General features: G+C 39.9%; 1 protein-coding gene across 4 annotated transcripts in view; it reads right to left on the minus strand.

The window, feature by feature from the left end:
* LOC145438194 (uncharacterized) overlaps positions 1–20,881 on the minus strand; it is a 59,960-nt gene that overhangs the window by 10,430 nt on the left and 28,649 nt on the right. For 2 of the 4 annotated variants that reach the window (XM_080315575.1, XM_080315572.1), the window contains exons 1-3: positions 5,971–9,594; positions 2,724–2,773; positions 2,139–2,148 (exon numbers count right to left, since the gene is read on the minus strand). In XM_080315575.1, the coding sequence (XP_080171701.1) occupies positions 2,139–2,148; positions 2,724–2,773; positions 5,971–6,049 (139 nt within the window). In that variant the 5' untranslated portion in view covers positions 6,050–9,594. Of the gene's footprint in view, positions 1–2,138; positions 2,149–2,723; positions 2,774–5,970; positions 9,595–10,066; positions 12,301–13,874; positions 14,117–16,149; positions 16,231–18,799; positions 18,810–20,881 lie in introns of those variants that run through there. The other 2 variants (XM_080315571.1, XM_080315573.1) reach the window with 2 other exon arrangements.

Below are 20,881 nucleotides of genomic sequence, written 5' to 3' on the forward strand. Positions count from 1 at the left end.
GACTTGACTCGAGTCACTTCGCAAAAATGACTTGACTTGACTTGACTCGGCGCTTCAGAAATGTGGTTTGACTCGTGACTCGGAGCAAAATTTACGAGTCAATTTCAAGTCATCAATAAGTAAATGGTGTCGCCTAAATCACTGTATCATGTGTATATTCGGATTATTCGCGATACGGCGATTACACTTGTGATAGCAACCAGTCATTCACTTATTGTACGTGTCACTGGTCCTCCATTGCTACATCACAAATAGATTGGCCGCAAACGAGATGATCACAGCTTACGTTGCCGCAGTAGGAGTAGTAGATTAATTTCAACGTATCACTGTTTCTCAGACGGCTCAGTGCTTACATTGCGCAGTGCACACCTTTACGAACCCTCATGTATGATTTAAATCGAATGAATATAGTTCATGCGTTTATATTCTCACGGATGTGTAGATGGGTAGTGTATTGTACCATATCAATAAAACTTCTTGAGGCTTCGTATTCGATCCTCAATTTTGGCTGGTATTTAGACTGTAGCATGTAACTGTACAGTTATTCGCGTATTTCATTAGCAGTTCGCTACGTGTGCGTGTGCGATAGAACGCATTTTTGCATGTATATCTAACTTTATATTCGTTATTTGATTCAAGATAATTGCTTGGGTAATTAAACTGTCTTTCACACATCTGGCAAAATGTAATGACTTTTAATCACCACTCATACTTCGAACATTCGATTTGATTTGAATTGTGACTTGACTCGTGACTTGACTTGACTTGACTCGACTTGACTCGAGTCACCTCCAAACATCGAGTGACTTGACTCGAGTCACCTTCGAAAATCGATTGACTTGACTTGACTTGACTCGAGTCAAAATATGCAGTGACGCGAGATGACTCGTGACTCGAAGGTAGTGACTTGATCCCAACACTGTGAGAATGCAAATGTAGTACTGCTGCACAAATATTTCAACCATCTATGTCAGCTAAGGAATGCTCGGCACACTTGAATAATGTAACAGTGCTCTCAAATACGTATATGGTAGTTTGGTTGTAGTGAACTTTTGTCTATGTTTTTTTTTAGGTTTAATCCAACCAGGCAAGTTCTTATACGGATCGTGGAACTAGTTCTTCACAGGTACTACCGGTACCGATCTGTTCCTGTGGTATTACTGGTGCTGTACCACATTGCCGCACATTTTGTAACAAAATGTTTTTCGTAGAAAAAAAGATAGGCGTAATTCAGCACCTGGCTGAAACCTTGACGTTGGGTGCTGGATTATTATTAATGCCAGTCGACAGCTTTCTGGATTTATGTGGTCTATTTGGCTTGCAGCTCCATATTGGCTAGGACTTTAATGTTTGTCTTCGTGTTTATTCATTGACATGTAAACTGCTTCGATATTGCCACACAAAGCGTATTCGGATTAAAGTAGGATAACCATACGTCCTCCTTTAGGAGGATTTGTTCTCCTTTTCAGGTTTTAGTAAATGTCGTCCGAGGACGCCTAAACGTCCTCCTTTTTGAAATTTTGTCCTCTTTTTTTGAGAATTTTTGTCAAATGTATGGCAAGTTCGACTGAGTTACAGTAAATCAGCACTGAAGTAACGTTCCGGAGGCTATTTCTGGAGCTGAGCCGGAAAGGTGACCTCTTTTAAGTCAACCACCTGATAATGTGAAACAAAAACTGTATTTTGGGAAATGGGCGATATAGTGGACCCTTTTTAAGTCAACCGATCACGGAGTGGAAGAATTCACCATTTTTTTCAAGATTTTCCTCCAGGATTTTAAGTTTGATACTTTTGAAGTGTCCTTCAAACCCGATTCCAAAATATGTTAACCCTAGATTAAAGTGAGTCGCGGCTTAGGAATACAAAACACACGAGCAGGCTGGTGTACCGTGAATGGACGTAGAAGTAAAAAAAAAAGTAAAATCAACCAAATAAAAGAATGGTATGGGCGGTATGGCACATATACTGTTTGTCGTTTATTGATACATCAAGCGTACGCGAGACGTGGTATGCAACATACGAATAATAAAAAACCTTCATGCGTTGCTGACATGGATGCAAGTGCAGTCATCCACGTGCGTTTCAATGAATGCTTGTGATGCTAAAAATAATGTTACAAAATAATAAACTATACTCACCATCGAAGCTCTGCAAAGAGACAAGTATTTGACTATACCGCAATCGAGATATCATTCAATGCCAGAAAACTGTGCGAAAATATGGTGGCTGATTTATCGTTTCTAGTTACTTCCTTTCCCCTCGTTGATAACAAAGAGCTAGATGCTTTAGATTCCCCATTGACTTGTAGAAAAAAGAGATATGCTATACAGCAGACCACGTCGCAATGAAAAAAAACTAGCCTTACGCCCCCATATAGCCCTAATACCTACACGTTCGTCAATCTGTGTGTCCAGAAAATGCATTATCTTCATCACGGCAGAATTGATATAAAGTATGGAACATGTATTAAATGCGTCAGAAATGGTTGACACCTGCAAATAGTACTTTGAACGCTCTCTCGTTTGAAATTTCATGCTGGTGACGTCATATTTTGTGATACGATTATTGATATACAATGTTATTTCCAATTCTCTACTAGTTGCTGACGATTACCCCTGACGAGTGTGAGCCGAAAATATTCGGGTTTATTTCAATATGACTATGCTATTCAATTGTATAGTGCTCCTGATAAAAATATACATAACATGCATGTTTGTTCTCACAATGGTCATCTCGACAGTTCGCTCACACGCCGCGTCAGTAGACATATCATCTGTAAATATATGGCATCCCGTTATATGCAGTCATCATGTTTACAGTTGTACATAAACTGATAGTCCAAATAAACGAATTCCTTCGAAATCAACGATGTACTAAAGCAGTCATCGTGTTAAGAATCGCCAAGACCATATCACCCTTGGATAGTTTGACTCAGGGTTGCTTTCAATTCACATGTAACGTAGCAGTCCAATATTATCGTGGGCCTTCAAGAAACCCTGAAGGTTGAAAGTAGAATTTAAAAAGGTATGCTATCGGCGTGGATTTCCCCCTTTTCTTCATGCGATTGGCCTCTGAGAGTTTGGAATGGAGGATATTTCTAAGCTTAAGATCCGCCAGCGCAGAGCTCGGCAACCGTTTACGCTCTGCGGGCCGGATTCAGGAATAATGTTTTCTTGGGAACAGGTCTGTAAATACAGAAATGTTCAATATTTCCACCACCAAACTATTCGACGGTTTCGTCTTTTATTGCTGGTATTGAGGAAAATACGTGCTCGCTTCGGTAGAATGACGCAAGTGGAAGCAAGGTTGGTAATGCTTTTATTACTGTGGTTCTTATTCCATGTGTCGCGACTAAAACATGGATCGTGATAGGTTTGGATTTTCGTTTCTGTCGCGTCAGATCGTTTGGCGGAAGTATTATTTGCCGATTAATTTTGCAAATAGTATATGTTTCAAAACGTTAGCCTCTGCTTCGTTCGATTTTATTTGTACAAACTTTGTACATTTTAAAATCCGCTCTGTTCGGTACTAATCAATAAGCAGAATACGCAGACAATTTGACCTGATCGTAAAAAGTATGCCAACCCATGTAATATATCACGAGAGTATGAGAGTGGGAAAAATCGAGAATCTGCGTGGTTCGCTTCTAAACCGATAAAATTAGGCTTCTATCGAGTATTTTAGTATCACTTCTTATAACTTCACAACAGTATGGATAATGTGGAAGAGAATATATGTACTTTTTAATCGACCGCAAAGAGTACAATACCAGCTCCACATCGCATTAGATTATTTGGCATTTTTCGACCATACCTATTTGGTTGCACTTTGTGGCAGTTCTGTCGTGACGACTGCACAGATTTATCATTTCCACTAACGTACGTGGTCTTGTACTATACAAAATATATGATTGATCGCTGCGATACAAACAATCGAGGTTTACAGCCTTCCACAGTTGGCAAAACTGTCAAAACTATAATTCCCGTTGAAAAACCAGCAGAAGAGTCTAATTTCAGTACTCGAAATGATCATCTCTCACCACTCTGCACGAATCATTGTGCCTAGTCCTACGCGTGAGTCGCTTTAATGCTATATATTAAAATTAGTCTGACCTTTCGTATTTTCGAAAAGCTTCTTATCTACCGCGGATAAAAGTCCGGAATGGAGTGTTTGTGTCTGACTTGCTAAGTGTGTGCCACCGACATGACATTCACGGCTGCCAACTGGCGTGACATCTGTTACTGCCGTAGCGCGTAAAAGCGTCGACTATTATAGCAAAAAGTCGGACATTAGTTTGTTTTTATAAATTATTCCCAGTGATATCCCATTGAATCTTCACACTACGACCTACGTATCATCCTTACCAGGGCCGTAACTGCCGCACCCCAAACCCCTCCAATTGGGGGGGGGGCAGCTCGAAGGGGGCCCAACATTATTACGCGAATTAGCATCACCTATGAAGTAATTTTTGAAAATTTACGCAACTTTTTCAAAAATTTTTTTCGTGCTCCGCGCGATTTCAAGTTGCCACATATCTTGATTATTGGGTACTCTTCCCCCAAGAAAAAATATGCAAGATTTATAGAAATGGGCATATCAGCCTTGGCCATTATCGCGCCACGATGCATCAGGACATATATAGTTTTAGGCCATGTAACATGCGACACCGAGAAGTGTGCCAGAACGATCGGCAGCTAGAAAACCTTGGCCGAAAAGGACTGCCCTTATGCTGACCAAAAACTTCGTTATATATACAAAATACATATAGGTTAAATCGTCCATAGGCACCTAAATGACTGGCGCCCAAGTCCAATGGTCCTGTCTTGGCAATCTGAATCTCACAAGACAAATACCATCCCGCACGGAAAAATTATATGCCAGTGAAGAAATACAAATTTGAAATCGTGTGATCTTTTAGTTTAGTACGTTTGGGCGATTGTATATTTTTAAAAAAGGATACAGGAGTTCACGAAATAACATCATGTGACGAAGTCATACCAAAGGCGCCGCCCGCCCAAAGATGTTCAATTATTATTTACGGGCTCTACAGTTTCAAGACACCTCACCTAGCTCTACCGGTAAATCGGATTACGCGCGCTGAGAGGACAAGAAATTGATAGCAATATATATGCAATTCCCGAACTTAATAACCGATTTTAACATTTATTATCGAAAATTTTCGCACATCGCGCTGGCTCTCTAACCGGTATACGTCTGTAATTTCGTGGCAAAGGCAAACAACGTAATGGGGGGTCGGTTTATTACCCAATGAGAGTCCAAGACTAAGTATAAATGTTTTTTTGGGGGGGTGGGGGGACTGACGAAGTACCGTTTCGTTCCTGCCAACGGGTATACACCCGGAGATGTTTAATTATTATCCTACACCTTTTCAAACACCCCTCACTCAGCTCTACCGGTAACTCAGAACATACGTCAGCAGGGAGCAGATAAAAATTGATAGCAATATATATGTAATTCCCGATCATATTGAGCGATTCAGTCACGAATTACAGAAATTTCTCGCGCTTCACGCGTTTAGGCTAGAAATGATGCCTCCACTCAACATACCCCTGATTTAGATTTAAACTAGCAGTAAACAGCGTACAGCCTGAGGGGGTCTGGGCGCAGCCCCCCCAGAAGTTAGGTTTATCACCTTATGGGGGGCCCAAGACCAACGTTTTTGGGGGGTGCTGACGAAGTGCTGTTACGGCCCTGATGCTTACCAATGTAATGAACATCTAGCGGCAAAAAGGAAATTACTAGAAGAAATAGCGTCCTGGTTTGAAGTGAATACCATGAATAGCAAAACAACAACAACAAAAACAGCGTCTACTGGTCGGCACCGTCCCCGTACCAGAGGTTGCGCGCCACTGCGCTGGCGGACACTTGCTGATCCAATTTTTTCGAAAAACTAAAACTAGAAGACTAGGTATCGGAGCATTGAGACTGGGTCACTTATGAACATCTTACCTGCTCCTGCGCTTTTGATGCATACAACAAATACAGCTGCAATAAACCACGACAAAACTTGCATCGATGAATTGATCATGTTCTAAAGTAACCTAAAAGACTGTAAAACAATCTGTCTTCCATCGTGTAGCAAACCAACAGGTTCGAATAGAATCGCAGCCTTAAAATCCAGTGAACGCATACATTACACTGGTCAACAGGGGAAGCGAGTGGCGCAGTTGGTTAAACACTGCAGTCACGACATCGATGGTTGATGGTTCCAGTCTGGGCTCTGCCATGTTTCTATGTGTCGGAGGTTTATCTGGGCTCCTCATCGCCGATCCCGCTGTGATACAGCGCGTCAAAAAGCTCAGACGAAGATAGAGAGCCGAACTCTTGAAAGGAGCCAGCAAATGAACCGGAAAAGACTCTCAAGTCAAGTCGACAAAAAGACATTATGAAATTTACTGTGCGGGTGCAAATGGCCGCGTTGTTGAAAGCGCCAATTATATGTTACAGATTCCTGTTGAGCCATCTAAGTAGGCATACCTAATATCCCTGTCAAACGGGAGTCGTAAAGCTGTTATCTTTGATGGACCTCAGATATTGGAATACGAATGAAAGATTCTAATTTCATACTAAGAAAAGAGCTTAGTACATGGAATTCTAACAAGGGTATGTAGGAAAAAAACGTTGTGAAAGATCACATAGCACCCAACTACAAACAGTTGCTCTGAAGATTGGTATCTCCATATGGAGAACTTGGAGCAAACATGAACATTATAGTTCAACTCCTGTCCAGACATCTTGATATATTTCCTGATCATCTTGGTGATTAGAGTAAAAAGTGAAGGGGAAAGTTCCACCAAGACGATTAGATGAACTTATTGTGGCTGACTATTTGTGGAACCTGTCGAAAAACTACAATAAATTACTAATACGTGAATATCATGCAATGTACAATTTTATTTCAAAGGTAATTATTGATAATATATTGTAACTGATACGTAGGGCTACGCACAATCGCACATATATAATTGGAGTTTACTTATGTACAAGATATATGTGAAACTCTTCAAATCGGATTAATCTAATAACCCAAAATATAGTGATGTTGTTGTATTTTGTTCCAAAACAGTTGTCAGTGTATAAAAACAAGCATGATGGAATTTCTGAAATTTATATTACGACTAAGCTCTTTTTTCATCAGCACACAGAGCAAAAATACGTGATTTTAGCCACAAATAGCCCCATCGGTTATCTCCCAAACAAGAGCCAATTGAAAAAAAAACTATGGTCCTATTTGGAAGCAGTGCCCTTCAGAAACCCCCAAACCACTTCAACTTTGTTTGCCTAAAAATGTGTGTTGACCAGTGTTATATGATTATATCTTACGTGTCATAAAAGCACAGGGATAAGCCAGTACATTAAATACGGAAGTGGTCTCTAGAGGCTGCAATACCAGTTCGTTTCTATTGCCAAGGACTCGGACGCAAATGTTATGATGACTTACATTGATTTACATTTTTTTGCGTAGAAGACTTTCGACTACCATAATATAGTGTTGAATCTGCTTTATTTTTATCTTCAGAGTTATCTGCGGGCCAATAAAAAAATTAACTCGTGTCCCACAGTTGTCCGTCGTCAGTGGTGTGGACCCCTGTGATGTATGGCATCTCATTTAAGTGTCGCAAACTGAAGTCACCTGTCCTGTAACTAATCTTGTTAAAATATTATAATAATCTTCCTCTAGGCGCTTCTCAAGCTTACGCTGACAGTTAGCTGTTTGCTAGATATATTTGAAGAATAGTTTACATGGTCCTATGGCTGATTAGCTATCCTTGCCAATAGCTTGGTTTCAACTAATGAATAGACTCCAGTAGAACCACAACTGTTGACCGTTGAAATCCATATTCGCTTCCTTGCGACAGCAGCCACATCATTTATTATGTTCCAAAGCGAGTTGTTAGTTAGATTTTGCGTCTCTGTGGCAATGATGTTCGGTTCCTTGTTTAGTGTTAGCGGCTCGTCTAGAAACTGAACTGCAGACTCATATGTTATCATCTGTTAACTGCTGGATTCTCTGCCGCTGCACAGCAAATCCTTAACGTAGCGTAGTGGTGACGATGAGCACCTACCAATCTGGCGGTTCGAATCCTGTCGGAGGTTTATCTGGGCTCCTCTTCCACCGCTGTCGCCGTGAAAGCCCAGAAAAAGACCCCACGAAAGAAAGCACACACGAGGAATGGCAAGAACTAGTAGAAAGGGCCGCGGCTTCAAAAAGATAAACACCGAAAAAGAACTGTGCCATCGGGCACTCTAGGCCGACGTGGATGTGAGATTAAAAGGAATGCAACTGCGTGTCGTTCGACATCCTCCTATCTTTTCGTTACATTGCATTGTGTCTTATCGCATTGTACATTGTGTGTGACTTGTTTAGAAGAAAAATATAACTCAATGAGTGTATTGTATTGTCCTACTAGTGAATAGCCTCCATTGAGCCGCGACAGCTTGCGGATTAACTGACTTCCGTATTAGATAACATCCTTGTAATGTGGTTGTTGGTTCATGCATGTCAAGTTGTCAACCATTTGTACTTATACGTATATAGCGACTGCAACAACCGAAGGATGACATACAATATGATATCGAATAACTGACGATTCAAAAATTACTAGGGATGATTTGAACGCGAGGTTCACGTTCGCGTTTTGTGTTTGAACCTTGGAAATTTGGAGATTCACATTCGCATGCGAACCTTGGTAGATTCTGAACTGTGAACCTTTTTCCTCTATAACAATTTTTCGCGATTTTTGGTTGAAACTATTTGCATTTCAACTTCGATCCATGCTCCGCAGAAAGCTGGCAGCTTGAAAAAAAATCAGCACCAAACGACCTTACACCTCGTCAAATTCTAAAATTATTTGCTTTCTTAGAAAAAATTTGATGGAAATTTTCAGCTTTCCGTTTGTGCATATTTAGTAACTTTCTGCTGTGAGCTTTGCCTGCAATCAAAAAATAGCAGGAACGAACTACACTACGTGTAGGTAGTCAGCGAATTTTGGCTAATCAACCATTCCATTATTGACATCAACAAATTTGATGTAGATAATGCATCGTTGTCTAATGTAAAAAATCTTAGAAGACGTGCGGATCTATCTTGATTTGATATGTGAATTGTATCATAAAAGCCAAATCTGTCGGATTGGTGTGTTGGCAATTTTATGCCTTGTTTTGAGGTAATATCTGTCGCAACTGTAGAAACTCTGATCCATAGCAATGTAACAATGGTCTGCCCATGTCTTCGCGGGCTTTACAAAATGTTGTCGAGGACAGTTGTATTCCTATCCATGTTATAGTGTAATACTCGGAATTGTTTGATTCTCACTTGAAATCGTGAATATCAGGTACTGCAGTTCTATTATACAAATATCGCAACACATCCTCGCCCTACGGCAATATTGTTAACCGTGAGTGTTTATATTTCATCTTCTCAAGATAAGCATTGTTTAATGCGATACACAAGACATGTTATATTGTAACAGACACCGATATCGACCTTTGGGCCCTCTTTTTTAGACCGATGGTTCACAACCCTTTCCGACTCATGGCCCTTTTATCGAGCTCGACACGAATTTTAGCCCCACCCTCCACCCCCACATACCCATATTTATGGATCCAAAAATGAGGATATATATACGTGACACTTATTCACCTATCTCTGACCACTTTCGAATTGGCCAAAATAGATCATTTTTCCGAGTAGGGCTCGGAAAACCGGTTTCTGAGTCTACTTGCCGTTGAGTTGACCTTTTCTTCGCGTCATATGCAGGATAAGCCGCCTTTAGGCGTATTTTTGGCCATGATAGTTAAATATATCTCACTGGACGTTCTAACATTTTCGCCCCCAGTCGCCTACTTTAGTATTTCACCCCTTTGTTTTCCAAAATCGCCCACGTTGGGAACCACTGCTTTAGACTCTGTTCCTTCCGCTTTTAGTTGATTTCCTGTTACCGCCCTTCATCAGGACTTCCCCTGCGCTTGTTTTGTAAAGACTCGGTATAAGAACGAACGACACAGAGCAGAAGGAGTCCAAGTAAATCTCTGACACTTCGAAACGTATTGCATAATTTTATATTTTAGTCCACGTATATTTAAACTAATAGATTAGCTCACGCCGCAGCCATGAGTTATAACAAATATTGTACGTGTTATACATCTCATTCGCGAAAAGCACTCCAGAAAACATCATGCACACACAAAATATAGCTGCTGGCTAGGGCTGGGCATAATGATTCGAGTACTCGAATCTGAATCGAGTATTAATTTTGATGATTCGAGTCGAGTAGTAGAACACGATTTTTTAGAGTACTGAAATTATACGCTCCTCGCAACTGAAAGATAATTTACTAACGAGAATTATAGTTTTGATACTAATTTTCACTGAGGAAGCCCTGAAACCTTGATTGGCCGTATCGCAGCATACGAGTCATAGTACAAAGCTACGAACGTTACTGGAAATAACACATTTCCGAAGTCACGATCAGGATTGTGTAATGGTAGAGCATCGGGCTCGTTCCTCGGTACGTCATGGATTCGAACTTCAGCTCGGGCAAACAACGACTTTTTCTTGGAGCTGACATCCCCTGCTTCTACGCAAGGCGTACAACACGCCGTCATTGCATGGAGTGATAAATGGTGATGTTGACTCGATGCGCTTTCGATTACATCACATCTCTAACGGACAATTGCACTACACCACACATGGTACAACATTAAACAAGCTCTCTTCTCAGAAGAAACATGGCGAATTAACTTATGAAGACTCTTGTACAAACTACGATTTCCATTCTGATTTTTTACCAGTCATGTTAAGTCATCGTAATGTTGTTGTAGGAAGTAAGAATATCCAATCATTGGAGGGCTTTCTTATTTTGCAAAACAATTGGGGGGTCAAAAATAACTTTTTTCCCCGGATTCCAGCCATTCACTTAATAAATTGCCAGGTTACCCTAAAAAACGCCGCACACCAAATTTGGTTCAATTCTAACAAGAATAGACTCCGCAGTTCCGAATAAAATTTTAAATTTATTAGGTAAAATTTAAAAATTTAAAATTTTAATTGTAACTCCAGAGTCCTATACTTGTTAGAATTGAACCAAATTTGGTGTGCAGCGGTTTTCAGGGTAACCTGACACTTTAACAAGTGAATGGCTGGAATCCGAGAAAAAATGTTATTTTTGAGCAGCTCTAGGTCAGTCATGTTCTGGCAGCGGTATTATCGTGACGACCTATTTTAAATCACCAAATTAGTCTATATAGTTAGTTCCGATAAGTGAATTACGATTACGAAAATATGGGATTGGCTCATAAGACCTCTGATAACCTGCGGAACACTTACCATAATCTGCAAGCATTCGCAGAACTCCAGATTTAGGCAGCAGAGCCATAAAACAGAATTCCACTACGATACATATATCTAACTGCTCGTCTAATACATTACTATAGATTACTCTGGTACTCCAAATGAAATGTACATCAACAGTGAGTATTAAAAGAACAAAATTATTAAATTGAAAGTTTCAGACGAATATTTAGCGCAGATCAGTGTGACAGTGAAATACAACAGCGTGATACAAATTGCTTAATTACGAATGAGTGTATCCAAATATTGATGATCGAATTGGCATTTCAGGAGGGCGGGCTTCCGGTTTCGAACCAACTTCTCCCAAGTATGTCACTGCACACGACGTATACAACCACTAAAATTCGACCATCGAAATTCAACTACTTGTCGGCCCTAATTATCTACAACCAGTGATCGCCAAGACGGTTGTATCGTAACAAATCATATGCATGTGTTGAATGTGTGTCTCGACCTGCAGCGAGGCCTCTTAGACAGACTAAGGGCAACCATAGTGTTTCGTGGAACAAAGGTTAAGAACCCCTGCTTTAGAAACACTGACAATGTAATTTTGAATTCTTTAGTAAATTCGTGTTTTACAAATTGCACTCCATGAAAACAAGTCTTGTCTGCGGGGATCAACAACTGCACAATGACTAGCAAACGAAAATGAAACGGATTCCCTTAATTTTACGAATTGTATGATTGTAACATTCTTGGGAGGAATATGTCGTTTGCAATCCCCCTTGCCTCCCTCAGGTGGAAGTATAGCTACAGACAACACCATGCATTAATTCATTTGGGGGTCTATTTATCATTCCTTCGAATCGTTGTCCTTTGTCGTCCGTATAAAGAGCGAGGCGGGTCCAGCCTGCGTTCGCTTTCGGATATTTCTCGTCCTGATACCATTTCAAATACATCTGCTCCGGATTAATTGCTTCTGTATTCTAAATGATATATTAGAGTTAGAGAATATCGACTCATGGAATCTGGTTTAAAAGCTGTTGTTGATACCGTGGTTATACTTCGATTTCGGGTGAACTCATAATGACAGGTACGCGGAAGTCCGTATTAGACCCAAAAAGAAAGATCTGCCAAAACACGCCAGTGGAAATTTTGAATTGTAAAGATAAAGCTGATGTAATCTCTCAACATCGGAAGATGAATACCGATGCTCCACTATACACACAGGCTACCCATGACTTAGCCCAAGCTTCACAAACGCGGGTCCCCTCTGGTCTCATGACGTGAGTCAAGTGATCAGTGACAACTAAATCGCTGTATCTCGTATAAGCTCTGATTTCCGACGACACGTTGGTGTGACCTATGAATTCAACCAATCACTCAATGATTGCACGTTTTATCGAGCCTCGATTGTTATATAACTAATGAACGTTATATGTTCACTAAAATCTGCTACTCACTTTTAGTGCCCAAAGGTGGCGTCAAGTGCGTTACGCTTTATCATTCTATTTGCATTTGTGGAAATGAGTTTTCGGCACTCGTTCATATCGGATAGACGGCGCGGATTTTCAAGACCTGGCCGCGTCTTTCAAGAAATTTAGCTATACATCATTCGTTTTGAAATAATAAAATCTTCACAATTTCTAGATACAGAGCAGGCTATAACGGTATTTTAAATCATGGTTATTTTGTTGCTGTTTATCACTAGCCTATAGTTGATATTTGCGCTGGACATACGACGGTTGCTCGATAATAGAGCTAAATTTGAACTAAAACTTTGGGGTACGCGAGGCTTCGTGACGGTCCAAAAGGGGTCTGCGAATATAAAAAGGTTGAGAACCACTGTACTATAATAACAAGCCTTGTAGGATTTGTCAGGAAGAATTGACCAAAAGGTAGTTATTCACATGGGGCGAAATCGGCTGTATGCAAGTTTACATAGTTGTGAAAGAATATAGGCTAATGCATATATCTGAAGATTTTATTTATTCTATCCATGAAATTAGTGTGAGTGAAGGTAAATAATCTTCCATCTCCCACTTGCTTGCGAGTCGTGAGTTGGTTCAGTGCGGGAGTTCAATAACCATTTCGTGCAGTGACTCCGAACTGTGTCCGTAGAAACCCAAATTTGGCAAGTCCGAGTATGTAATCACTCCAGTTTGAAGTCTTGTGTTCCTCACAACGCATACAAAGGGACAACGACGCGAACATAAAACCATGGTAGCAAGGAAATACGACAAGATATATCGTTATGACCTGCTGGTTAAAGAACCTGTTTTAGTGGTTTATATTTATTATTCAATAAGTTAATTCATTTCATTGTTTGCAAATAAGAGTGTTGCTAGGATAGAGCCCATGTATAACCCGAGGCAAGTGGGATTCATAAGAAAGGAATAAACAAAGACATGGATTTAGGGAGACATGTTGGCATTATTTGGCTGGTTAGTCGCGCAGGCGATCAATACATTGGAATCTGGACCGCGACGCCAATTCGATTTTACACCGCTGAATTAGACCTAATTCACAAAGTGAACAGCCGTATTCATTATATACTCACTGGATAAATAATGCCGCTTATCCAAGCACTCGTGTACGTTAGACCGCTCTTACGTTTCTTGCGAAGCGGCCGTAGCATTTCCATTATCAGATTATATTCCTCGATATTTTCGACCAATGCCACCGACGATCCATGTTCCCGACATTTACTTTCACCCATTTCGTACGAAATATTATTTGCGAAGGCTGTTGGTATCCAGAAGCATCTTTCACGAGTCGAATAGTTATAACACGTTTGAGTCACTGCAAAATTTCACAATCAATGACATACTCACTCTCTCACATGACGAAACAACCATCGTCGGCATATCAATCTAACGTTAACACTGCTGGGCCTACGGGTATTACTTGAATTAATGGCCGATGTGACAGTAACATTAATGCCCGACATGCACAAACCAAAACTTTTAAAATGCCAAAAATAGGACTTTTTGAAATTATGGCTTTATATGAAAGTTTTGGATATAGATGCCAACAAGAAATAAAATGAGATTGTATGAAGCGACAAAACAGGCGTGTAAATCAATACTACTAAATGAAGTAATAATATCTGGATTTGGAGTGAAACAATTGATCAATCCAGCGATCCGGTAGTAGCCTAGATGGTATCCAGCGATTAGGAAGTGGATCCATGCCCACAACAGCACGGTTTCCGTTAATAACCACCACATTTTGGAATCCGTGGCTGAAAGCCGTAAATTTTTGATTTAGCTTAATGACTATAGGCATTTTTCTGTTGCAACCACTCGTGCAATTTGTTACGCCATGTATAGCCGCAACACACGGCCCACGCATGCTGCAATTTCTGCATTTATAGATGCGTGGTTGTTGGTTCTATAGTCTCGGCTCTGTCATGTAGGCCTATCTATGTGCCGGGGGTTGATCTGGGCTCCTCATCGCCGACCCCCCTGTCAACGCAGCGTCTTGAAAACCCAGAAGAAGAGTGAGTCGAGCTCCCAAAGTCGGTAGCAGAGACTCGAAAGTGGATGCAAGAAAGCGAGCGAGAATGAAGACTAGGAGTGCGCGTGCAAGAAAAGTCGTCCTCGATACCCAAAGTAATGACACTGGACTTTAGGAAATGCGTTGCTGTGGCGAGTAAGGCCTGAACAATGCGATAAGCGCCACTGTCGTCGTTGCATCATAATAATAAGTGGTATTATGATCTGGATGAATGCAGGTAACTTTGCACTCATATTACATCGACTATTCAGGTTAGATATTGCGGAGACAGTCGGCTTTATATTAGGTGACATCGTCCTCCAACACCGCTATTTCAGTATTTGCAACATATGCAAAAAATATCATGCCTGCTGATATGGTATTCTGCTGCTAACAAATGATTATTGTTCTAAATTTCAGCTGCAAATTCAGTCGGAAAGATGAGCCGGAAATGACACACAACTGGCTTCACAACTGGTAGCCTATATCCTGAAAAATAGTGTGAAATCACGACAGCAATCAGAGTTGTTCTCTAAATTAATGTTCAAGTTCCAGGTCGCTTTTAATAGCTGATACCTATTTCAACTAATGATTTACTCTAAATTTTAAAACTCTATCTCTCAGAATAATATCGCTTAGCCCTACTTACATTGGCAAACAGTAGCAAACTTCAGAAGCAATATGTTTGAAATGTTCCCAAAATACGATACATTCGAGAACTATAGTTCATATATGAGAAAAAGAACTCGAAACTATACATATATCAAAACATAGCAATGATGTGAACCCGATAGTAACAGATAATTACATGGTATTTTGTCTTCACCAATTTTTATGGGGATTTTCATAAGGCTGCATGTATGTGTGTATATAGTGTATATGCATATCGCGTTAAACGCCTTAAAGATGTTTTGTGGAACCACGAGTAAGTCTGAGTACGGGTAAGTGCGATATATAAATACATACGTATGCAGAACTGAAGCCTAAAAAATGAATGGTGCTGCAGTATTCAGTTCACGGTTACTCGAGTTGGTGCCCTCCCATTACATTACGTGGTATTATTTGCAATGCAATGCAATGCACGTATGGACAAGGACATCTACAATCGTATCCCTCTCAGGAGACTGGTATAAGTGGTCGGGATCGACGCAAACCTGGAAGATCAACTTTACGTACAGATATAATCGAAAATGTAATAGTCGATTTGACCAAATATATGGGTTACACTTGGACATGACATCGTGAAGTTCGACTTTTTACTAATTCACAAAACATTCGTCATTTTCCACTGAGCGCTAGTGCGGGAAAGACATGATGAGTGATGACTCAATATTTACCTTCAGTAGTAGTGGCATCAATGGATATAACATTTCCCATACTTTCCATAGATGATGCAAATTTTTCGTAACCCCTTTTACCTGGAAGTTATCAGCATTCAGTATTTTACGCCCCGCGTTTGCTTTTATCAATATCACGAGACCGACGCAGAGATGCATGAAATATAACAAGAGGAAGGTGAAATGAAGTGAATAAAATAATAGAAACACATGCACACCACGTCACCCCCTGACTACATTTGATTATCAGTGCGTTGCATAGTGATAGAACGGGCGATAAAAACACCAAGCAGTGGAATATCATAAAGAAAAATATTTGTTTATTCTAAAATTCAACCCGTCCATCTATTTAATTTGTACTGTACTTGTACTTAACTCCACACGCTACAGACCATTGTAGGACCCTATGGTTTTCACCGAGCGTCCGTTATTATATCGCAAATAAATTGACCACAAACGCAGTGATCCGAGCTCACAGTTTACGTTGTCTTAAACTGGTCGTAACGTAATCTAAAAGAAATATATATATCTTCTATAAACTGCTCACATCAGAGCCCAGTGCTCCTAGAACCAACGCCCTTGTATGATTTAAATCGAACGAATATCGTGTATGGTATACGTTTATAGTAATAAATTGGAAATTGGAGCAGGCTTATATCATGGATCTTTACGTGGATAGTGGTATTACATTATATTGATTTGTTTCCAATTTTTGAGGTTTCGTCTACTGTCCTGTATTTTGACTGATAATAATTATAGAGTGGGCTATACCGCTACTTGCGTGATTTAGCAGTTCTAGGTATGCGTGAGCAACACAACGTCTTTTTGCGTGTATATTCGTTCCTCGATTCGGAATAAATGGGGACTCAATTTGAATTTAAAACTGGCAGCAAAATGCCACTAAATCGAAAATCAAACTTGACTTGACTCTTGACTTACTAGTAGTCGTTTTCAACCTTTTTTGTTGCCGCGGACCCCTTTTGCACCGCCATGGATACCCGCGGACCCCCTCAAGTTTCCGTTCAAGTTTAGCTGAATTATCGTGCAACCGTCATCTTACTTGTGAAAAATTTAACTTAACCGTAGGCTAGTGATAAACGGCAACAGAATGATTTGTCTTGAAAATATAATACATTATGTAGAAATTGGATCGATTTAAATGATTTCAAGAGGAATTTTGCAGGTGCATTTATTGAAAGAAGTGGTCGTGTCGTGAAAATCCAAGCCTTTGATTTGATATGAACGAATTCTGAAAATCCATTTCCACAAAGATAGGTGGTGGCGAATGTAATATTAATCCTCGACGCTTCCAACGACACGATAAGGCACCAAATTGAGACACAGAATCGTTAATGAACTTCCAGCCTCGCCATTTTTACGTAGTAGCTCATCTTGAAGTTATTCTTGAACAGTGGTCAAGTTCGTTACAGAAGAAAATGGATCAAAAATATCCGTTTCTAACGGCTGTTCACTAATTTACTGAGACTGACAACTTGTGAACATTTCGTAGTCACCCTGATTGACATTACTACTCCAACAACAAAACTTCTCTCACTGGCGATATGTTTGCATCATTAGGCTATCGTAAATTTGGCAATTAAAATGACTTTGCACAGTAGGATATTTCATCTCAGACGTTCAATTTTTTAATGTGAGTCGTGACGTTTTAGCAGTTATGAAGCGAATCTGCCTCGTAATTTACCTAATTGAACAGAATACAAACTAGGCTATTATTCATTTCGCAAATTTAGAAGTCTCGCGGACCCCCTGAAAACGCTTCGCAGACTTCTAGGGGTCTGCAGACTCCCGGTTGCGAACCACTCCACTAGTAACTTGACTCTTGAATTGACTTGACTCTAAAAATCGAGTTACTTGACATGACTTTAATTTAATTACCTTTGAAAATCGATTGACTCGACTTGAGTCAAAAAGTGCAACGACTACAGATGACTTGTGGATCGAAGGTGGTGAATTGATCTTAACACGGTATGCAAGGGATAGAAATCGAAACAAAGCGAGTACAAAATGTATAAGGAATTACAAACTGATAAAACAATGAATTGCGAAAATTTGGTCAAGCCCGATCAAACCTAAAAAATACGTGTAGAATTAGAGTTGAATCGTTTCAAATAAAATTGATCAATCACTCGAATGAATTCATTGGCTAATAAGCATTTGGGATACCATTGTACAATACTCTTTACGTCAACTGGTCGTGAATTATTGTAGCAACAATAGGCTAGTGATATGATTGCTTTGTAGTGGGATGTCAAGTACCGTAGTTTATAATCATGACTTCATTGGCTAGGACTTCAAAATGTTTTCTTCGCGGTTATTCGTCGACACGTAAGTTGCTCAGTGTATTCGGCTTATAGTGAGTCGCAATTTAAAAATATACAAACAGGGCAAACTCATGTACTGGTAATAGATGTAGAAACAAAAAGAAAGTAAAATCAACCAAACAAAAGAGTGGTGTGGCACATTTACTATATGTCATTTGCGGATTCCTCAAGCATGTGCGAAACGCAATATGCGAGATACTATAATGATTTGCACCTTCATGCGTTGCAGATATAGATGCAAATCCATGTGCGCTTCACTGAATGATACTGAAACTACAAATAATGTCTCACAATCACTATCTACTCACCATCGAAGCTCTGCAAAGAAACAAATATTTGACTCAAGCAATTGAGATGTCACGTAATGCCGAAACACTGTTTGATAATATAGTGTAAAGATATATCTTTTAGCTACTTCCTATATAGCCCAAGGTTGATAACAAAGTGTTAAAAATGCGTTTCAGATTCCCATTAATTGCAAGAGTAAAGTGATATACTGCACAGCAGTGTGTAGTGCAGGGGTGGGGAAACTGCGGCTCGCGAGACGCATGCGACTCTTTGAGATTTCGATTGCTGCTTATTAATAAATGTCAGTTCGCTAGAGGGGTTTAACCTTATTGTAAATTCATGCATTGTATCACTTATCAACAATATAGGTACGGTATTATTTGCATGTTCTTTCTTTCTTCATGATTTACGTTTGAAAAATTTAGGGAAAGGTGGCACTATAGGGTTAGGGTGTCCGATCAATACCGAGAAAACCATTACCGAGAATGCCATTGCAGAGAATGGACACCCCCAAGAATGGCCATTACAGAGAATGGACATCACCGAGAATGGACGTTACCGAGACTAGACATTACAGAGAATCTAACTTACTAAAACGGACGCTCTCCGTCGTATTAAAGGCAGGCCTTATAATACGATGGAGGAGCCATACAGTCGCGTTTTCAGAGCGGTGGCACAGGGGATACAAAAGGATTGATAAAGTCCATCACGATTAATGGTAGTGGCGTCAGACTTGGAAAACTTGATAATTCTAGATGTCTAATTTCACTAAATTAGAGCGAGTTGTCAGTAATCTAATATTAATCTGTTGTGTGAAACGTTTCCATGCTCTAATTGTAATTCTAATCTCATTCGTGATATATTCTTATGCTCTAATTCTAATCTAATTTGTGAAATGTCTGTATGCTCTAATTTTAGTTTTAATCTAATTTAATGTTTTCCTGAAAATGCCTCTTTGTTTGAGGCATTTTGCAGAGAGTCAACAAGAATATCCCTATCGCGCAGGGAAATCCGGTCCCAATCCGCCACCGCCTTACTTACACCATGCAGTCATAGTAGTTATAATGACAAATAATAATAATAATCTGCTAGCATAGTTACTTGTAGTCTACGAACAACATTGTAGTTTTTGGAACTTCATAACAGTACAACGCTCTGCTGACTAGCAAAGGGCGATGGTCATTGCTACCACAAAAGAAGTATTATTTTATTAAAGTAGTACAAATACAACAAGAAGTATCATGATCATGAACGTCATTTCATTTTTAACTATGAGCTGCGCACGATACTCGACAACGCTTTCCAACGACTAATGAATTTATATATTGGGGCTTGCCAGACATGTTACTAGCTGAAAGACTACCACATCCTAAAGATTGATCTCGTGGGGACGTCCAAGGCCGGTTTCTAAGCGTCTCTGTCTTGGCAGTGTCTGGGCCATTGCACGTCAAGGCAATATGCTTATTGATATTAACAGATTCTCCATCGATGGAATGCTGTTGCCATCGTTGAAGCCGTTTCAGCTAGTGTGGAATAGTGTTGTTTTGCACAGGCAAATAGCTTATTTTGAAACAACAACAATAATTTGAAACTGAAATCTATTTTAGCATGGTAAAATGATTTATTTCGCATATTTCCAAAATCTCAAATCAGATCGCCCGCGGCGATTGCGGTCACCCCTGGTATAGTAAAAAACGAGCCAAGCTTGGTGTACAGACGTTAACCACTCTCATGGTTATGGGAATGTACTGTGATTTGATATGAACCTGAACTGATTTTTGCTGTATTCATTTCCCAATCACAATGTCATTCAATTTCCAAATTTTTTCCGAATTCGGTAATTGTAATTCTTATCTAATTTGAAAAAACTGTGTAGTTCTAATTCTAATTCTAGTCTAATTCGGAAAAGCTGAAAATTTTCCAGTTGTCCAAGTCTGAGTGGCGTACATCTTTACGGAAAGGACTCTTATGCAATGGGATCTACGTTCTAGTATATTCTCCGCTTCGGGATATTTTCAGGTACCATTAAGTTCCTGAAATCAGCACCCATGGCATTTCGTGAGTCGAAAATGCATTTTTTTATATCACGGCAGTAGGCCTAA

The sequence above is a fragment of the Botryllus schlosseri genome, chromosome 4, assembly GCF_051294905.1.
Source record: "Botryllus schlosseri isolate E-star chromosome 4, Bs_hap1, whole genome shotgun sequence".
NCBI classification, from domain to species: domain Eukaryota; kingdom Metazoa; phylum Chordata; class Ascidiacea; order Stolidobranchia; family Styelidae; genus Botryllus; species Botryllus schlosseri.